General features: G+C 33.4%; 1 protein-coding gene and 1 long non-coding RNA gene across 2 annotated transcripts; both read left to right on the top strand.

Moving 5' to 3' along the window:
* Positions 1-1,474: 1,474 nt before the first annotated feature.
* On the top strand, positions 1,475-3,454 carry LOC121049404. The gene is made up of 2 exons (XR_005800026.1): positions 1,475-1,727; positions 3,421-3,454. It is a non-coding gene; the product is annotated as an uncharacterized LOC121049404 (long non-coding RNA).
* Positions 3,455-3,492: 38 nt separating this feature from the next.
* Positions 3,493-4,312, top strand: LOC121049151 (uncharacterized protein At2g29880-like). The gene is made up of 2 exons (XM_040505730.1): positions 3,493-3,769; positions 3,881-4,312. The coding sequence occupies exons 1-2, from the start codon at positions 3,509-3,511 to the stop codon at positions 4,310-4,312; spliced, it is 693 nt and encodes a 230-aa protein (XP_040361664.1). The 5' UTR covers positions 3,493-3,508.
* Positions 4,313-6,704: the final 2,392 nt, after the last annotated feature.

Genomic DNA, 6,704 nt, shown 5'->3' with positions numbered 1-6,704 from the left:
TTTTGATAGTCTCATTTTTTATAGCCATAGTATAAGTGAAAATAAGTGATATTACAAAAAAAAAAAAAAAAAAACAAAACAAAACAAAAAAGGTAATTTTTCAAATTTATTCTTTAAAAATGAGTCACATGTTTGGCACATGTAAGTTTTTAATGGAACATTAACGGAAGTTAGTGATATGTACCATTTGAAATGAAATTGAAAAGGTCAAGTACTGGTTGTGATCAAATTTGAAGTTTAGGTACCATCGATAAGATAGATGATAAGTTCATGTTCCATTTGTGATAATAACCCCTACGGAAATGAAACCATCAGTCTCTCTATCTGAGCGAAAAGAAACCATCGAGAATTAGGCGGTAACTCAGCAGAACACGTGTCAGTGGCATTTGAGTAAAATACGAAACAAAAGGGGCAAAACAGTCTTTTCAACTCCCTAGTGAACAGCCCTACAGTGTAACTCATGTTTAGTATATAGTAAATTACTAATATCCTTCATTATTCAAATTCAAGATATCTCATTTATTCTATGTCACTTTTGTGACCAATTTCAATAGTTCTTTGACCTTTTTCAATAGAATATAATATGAGTGGTTCTATTGAGGCCTTCAAATTTTCTCACTTGACCTCCTTATTTTTTGGATAAAATTGAAACCCATTTTTACCCTTCAACAAAGTGGAAAAAAAAAAAAAAACGGCTCACATGATCTCAACCAATTGATTCAATCTTCCCAGAGTTCTTGAGTACAGTGCCATGTCTTCTTCTTTTTTCATGTCCTCCATCTTAGGCTTTAGAATGCATAATCCGATTGCAAACTTTGTTTTGCCATAAATTTGGATAAACTATGATGGTGAAAAGAAGATATATATAACACTATGTTTTCATTCCTACGAAAAACAGATGTATCTGGAGAAATTATGTTTATCAAATCCGCTCCCAGAATTAAAAAGGACCAAGAATCATCTGAGTAGATTTTTCTTTCACAAAAATAAAATCAATTAATTATCTTTTGATGATACGTAGCAAGTTTTTATAATCCAAGATGATAAATACCAATCTGTGAAGAACTTAACTATAGTCAGTTCATTGATTAGCAACTTGTTGAGCATACAATTGTATTGGAAAAGTTTTAAGTTGGATGCAACCGACGGTGGCAGGGTTAAGTTAACCTTTGTTCTTTTTTTAATTATTATTCTGAAGAAAAGAAAAATTGAAGGGCAATTTTGAGAGTTTGGGGGAGAAAAAATTGAAGGAAGGTCAAATGAGAAAACTTGGAGGTCCCAATAGAAAGTCTCATATAACAGCTAGCAATTTGGTATCTAGCAATAAAGTATTTGACCTCCTTTCCAAAAGATTTAGGGGGGGTGTATTCAATTAGGAGTTTATAGGATTGTTTTGTATTTTAAGAGTCCTTTAAAATCTTGTGGTATTCAATCAAGATTTTAAAAAAATCCTTTTAAATCTGATGGTATTCAAAAGCCCAACGATTTTGAAAATTTTTATTAGATGCTTGATTTTATAGGATTCTAGGGTGCTTGGTATAAATACCAAACCCTATCAGAAATCCATCCTCTAGACGTGAGATTTTGACGTCTTTTTTTTTTTTCCCTCTCGTACTCTGAAGATGAAAAGACGTCAAAGAGAGAAGAAGATCTGACCTGAGAAGACGAACTGACCTGAAGCTGACCTCAACCTGTGAATCTTGTGGAAATCATCACTTGTTAAAAATGTCTTTTTGATACGCATGTTCAATGTTGATTGCAATGGTTTTGGCTATTAATTTGATCATGTTAGAACGTTTATGCAGACATATTATATGGCTTTGTCTATTGTTTTCTCTGTGAAGATCTGAAAAGTTTTATTATATGATTAAAACTTTTCATATCTTAATGACATCTGGGAGTGCCTCCACTTGGTTATCTTTGAAGTTTGGGAATATGTTACCAATATATACTGATTCAATCCCATTTAATTTGCTCATTTTACAATTCAGACGTATTATTTTATGTTGATTAACTCTTTGATTCAATTCTGAGCTTATCTAGCCATGCTTTGTTTTTTTTTTTTTTTTTGGATGAAGAGTGTTCCTTGATTTTGATATGAATCTATTGTTGCCATTACTCCAATGACGTCTTTTGTTAGTGAAAGCACAAAAAAAAAGAAAAAGGTCTAGATTTTTTTAAAGTCAAATAGTGCCGAGTCAATCCATGTTGTCTTGATCAAGATCAATAGAAAATATCCATGTATGTTGTACGACTGTCTTGGTGAATATTTCTCTTGTTGCCAGAAAATTGATAATTGATGACAGAACTACAGTAGCACTATCCATTTTGGGAGCTTCAGGACAGAGTCTAACCTGATTATAATAATTTACAAGTTGATTTACATGAGTCCACAATGGTGCCTTGCTACCCAAAGGGTCTTACATGTGATACAAGAGAAGTAGTTCTCTACTTCTTCTTTTTGTTGTTGCGAGTGTTTTGTCTTTGAGGTTCCCTTGCTGGGTAGTTACCCATTGGGAGCAATTTTGTCAAGCTGAACTGATAATTTAAATCCAGATATGCTATACTGTTTGGATTTGCTGCTATTTACTAGCTTTTACCATAATAAGGTATCTAGCTAAGTGATTTCTTTTTCATTTATTTACACCCTATTTGTGTTCTCTTTCAAATTTCTGCATTGTCTTTTTTTTTTTTGATTCTTAATTTCTGCATTGTCTTTTCTCCAGCTGATCTAACAAGTTAGGTGCTCTTCTTCCATAAATTGTAATTTTAGCTAACTCTGGAGAGCTTTTCTTTGCAGGAGAACCATCAGTTTCTTTTGTCTTTGGGGAGCTATAAACTTTGGAACTTAATTTGAGGTACACTTTGCTTCAGTTCATGAATTTTAACAAATGATAGTGAGGATGTCCTCCACCATGTATTGCATCTTTTAGCTGTAATTTTACTTCATTTGGTTTGTGTGCGGCTCCCTATTTATTTTTCATGTGACTGGTTATGATTTTGATGACTTTGGATGGAAATCTACTTTATGTAATCTTGAATAAACTTTCTTTCATAATTGGAGACTAGCTATAATCAAATTGCTCTTTATTAGTGTTACTAATGCAAATATATATGTATTCTAACTAACATTTAATTAAGCTAGCTATGATAAGATTATAACCTTATAGGTAGGGGACTTATAGATCATACAAATATATAGGTAATCCAACTTGTGCATTTTACTATATATATGCAGATTGTAAATTTGTTTAATCATGGTACATATTGATCTTGAAAATGACAATTACCTTTAGAAGACTATGTGCTTGTTGTGACTTATTTGCATTTGCTGTAATTTTTGAAGTGTTTATAAAGAAGAAACAAAACAATAGATTATATATACATACTAATGAAATTTTTCCTATGTATGTATAATAGAGTATTATCATCATGGTTGATCCACAACAAGATGGAAAAAAAATTGGGAATTATGAGCAGTGGACCGAGTGATACCTTATTAGAACTAATGGTTGACGCCGCCGTTAGGGGATGGCGTGACAATAGTGGCATCTTAAGTAAGCAAACAGTGGAAGAAAGAATACTTCCTGTTCTTAATGCAAAACTTAGGTGTCACAAGACCTACAAAAACTACCAAAGCAGGGTTAGATGGTTTAAAGGTCGATGGAACTCTTACTCTACCCTTATGCGTTTTAGCTCTGGTTTTGGATTTGATTCAACTACAAAGAGGTTTACTGCTTTTAATGAAGTATGGGAGGAATACCTTAAGGTAAGCTTCCTAAATACTATATAAGTCTATTACTTTATTCTCATAAATAAACCTACTTTGAAGATTAATGTGATAACAATTTTAAAAATTTTGTTTTTTTTGTTTTCCTAGGCTCACCCAAAGGACACCGACTTGCGCTATGGGACATTTGATGACCATGAGGACTTGGAAATTGCTATTGGGAATGGTGTAGCGGTTGGGAAAAACTCGGTCGGGTTGGGTAGTGTTACTGATGCAAGAACATTAGGTGTTGGTGAAGGTAGAGAGGAATGCATAGAAGACTTTGATTATGATATAGATTGTGAAGCATTTGTTGGACCAAATCAAAATAATCCATCAACTCATTCAACATCACCCCTCCAATCTCCTGAAATTTTGGAGGTTCTGAGGCGAGGAACAACCCAAAATAAAAGAAGTAGAACAGATTATGAAGGAAATTCTAACTCAATTGGGGGCACCCCTCAAGGTAGCGTTATGGAGAAGCTTGATAAACTTTACTTTAGTTTTGAAGTAATGATTAACTTACTAGAGAAAAGAGAGTGACAAAGTAAAATTTGGGATGCTATCATGGAGATTCCAAACTTGGATGAAGCTACCAGTTTCAAGGCTCTTGAGTTGCTTGATACCAAAACAAAAAAAGATGGATTCTTGAATATGTCTCCTCAACAGCGATCAAATTGGATATTCCACAAGTTGGGAGGACTATAAATTGTGACTTGCTATGTTATGATGTCTTGTGTGATGTTATTATGAATTAGAATACATTTGGTCTTTTAAGTTCTTTTGAATATTTGGCTTTAACTAATATCGGATGACTTTGGTTATTTTGTTATTATTGTGACTTTTGTAGTATTATTCTATTTCTAACCTCATCAAGTTTCATAATTTTTTTTATGTGATGAATGTCGCTTTATTGACTTAAGATGTTGGTTTATTTGAGATGTTTTGAGTTTACTTTTGTTTGTGATTATTTTTCTGATATAATGTCTATTTATGTCTATTATCATTACATATAGAGTGATACACTTCTTTTAAATATTGCAGCAAATTGTGTCCTTGTAGAAAAATGGAAGGGGAGGAAATAGATGGGGAAGAGATAGACGGAGAAGAAATAGATGAAGAAGAAATTGAAGAGGAATTTTACGAAACAATCAAATATTTATTGATGGCATTTCAGGCAATAATCATTGTGTTAAGAGAGACTATGAGTATGATGCATCAACGTATTCATCGTCCTCTCAAACGACGACCTATTACTAAGAAAAGATATCATTACATACATGGTTTGTTGAAAGAAGACCCACAAAGTTTTCGACAGTTGCACAGAATGTATCCAAATGTGTTTCTAAAGTTGTGTACGATTATTAGAGAAAGTACACCTTTGGAAGATACAAGGTATATATGTTTTGAAGAAATGCTAGTAATGTTCTTAATCATTGAAGGCCACAATGATCGATATGGTAATGTTCGGGAAATGTTCGGTTGTTCGCATTTTGCTACTAGTCAAAACTTCAACAAAACTTTGAAGGCCTTGAACACTATAGCACCACGTATGATGATCAAACCTGGATCTGCAGTGCCCTCTAAAATAAGGGAAAGCACAAGGTTTTACTCCTACTTTAAGGTATATTTTTTTCCCTCAAAGTAATTTTAAAGTATGGTTAAATATAGTTCGCTTGCTTAAATTTTTTTAATTGTATTTCCTATAAAATTTTTGCTAGCTTCTTGTTATTAATTTTTTTCTTCTAGGATTGTATTGGTGCAATTGATGGCACCCATATTCCAGCGATGGTAAAAGGTCGCGAAGTAAGCAGCTATCATAATCGTTATGGAATTCAGTCTCAAAATGTTTTGGCAGCTTGTGACTTTGATTTACAATTCATATATGTGCTAAGTGGGTGGGAATGTTCGGCACATGATTCAAAATTATTAAATGATGCCTTATTAGGGAGAAATAGACTTGAAGTTTCTCAAGGTAATTAATTATTTTTATTTTTTTCATAAAACATCATGTTTGCTAGGATTTAATAATTTCTCTTTTATTAGTTTGTTAGTTTGGTGAGCTTGAGTACTTATTTTATTGTATGACATACTAATTAAAATATTTTATCTTGTTAGGCAAATTTTTTCTAGTGGATTGTGGATTTGCTAATCGACGCCAATTCTTAGCTCCGTTACGAGGTGTTCGATATCATCTCAAAGATTTTGGTGGTCAAGGTCGCCATCCTCGAAATGCAAGCGAGTTGTTCAATCTTCGCCATGCATCATTGAGAAATGTGATTGAGAGGATATTTGGTATCTTTAAATCACGGTTCACAATTTTCAAAACCGCACCTCCATTTCCATATCAAACACAAGCAGAATTGGTGTTAGCTTGTGCTGGACTACATAACTTTATTCGCAAAGAATGTCGTGAGGATGAATTTCCTGTTGAACCAGAAAATGATTCATCATCTTCATCCTATCTAGATATGGAAGATGAGAATCTTGAACTACTTTCTCAAATTCAACAACGACAAAGGAGGGAGGCTAATGCTTGGAGGCTTACTATTGCTGAAGCTATGTGTTTGGACCCAAAATGAGCATTTTGGCCTGACAAGGCACGTCTTGGAGAAATTGAGCCAAGGTCAGTGGCTCAAGCTATGTATTGTCGACAAGTTCGAAATATATATTTAGAGGCTAAATAAAGCCTACTATGGAAGCATGAAAAGTCAACTTTAGCACATTTTCCTACTTAGACTAGGAGAAACCGAGCTAAACAAGGAATGAGGGCGGAAGATTAATCAAATGAAATCCAAATCAGCTAAAACTGTCCAGATTAATTCTAGACATCCCAAAGATCATTTATTATGAAGAGTTCTAGAGCTAGTTATGAGTGGAAGGCCTTCAAACAATCAGTCCAATTTTCTGCAGAAGCAAAACTAGAAAACTGGAC

This window comes from Rosa chinensis, chromosome 5, assembly GCF_002994745.2.
Source record: "Rosa chinensis cultivar Old Blush chromosome 5, RchiOBHm-V2, whole genome shotgun sequence".
NCBI lineage: Eukaryota > Viridiplantae > Streptophyta > Magnoliopsida > Rosales > Rosaceae > Rosa > Rosa chinensis.
Note: the sequence above shows the minus strand (reverse complement) of the source record. Positions and strands in the feature narration are given on the sequence as shown.

Coding starts and splice junctions, on each gene's coding strand:
- LOC121049151 (XM_040505730.1), top strand. CDS start 3,509: ATGGTTGACGCCGCCGTTAGGGGATGGCGTGACAATAGTGGCATCTTA. Junction 3,770..3,880: donor TATGGGAGGAATACCTTAAG/GTAAGCTTCCTA, acceptor TTGTTTTCCTAG/GCTCACCCAAAGGACACCGA.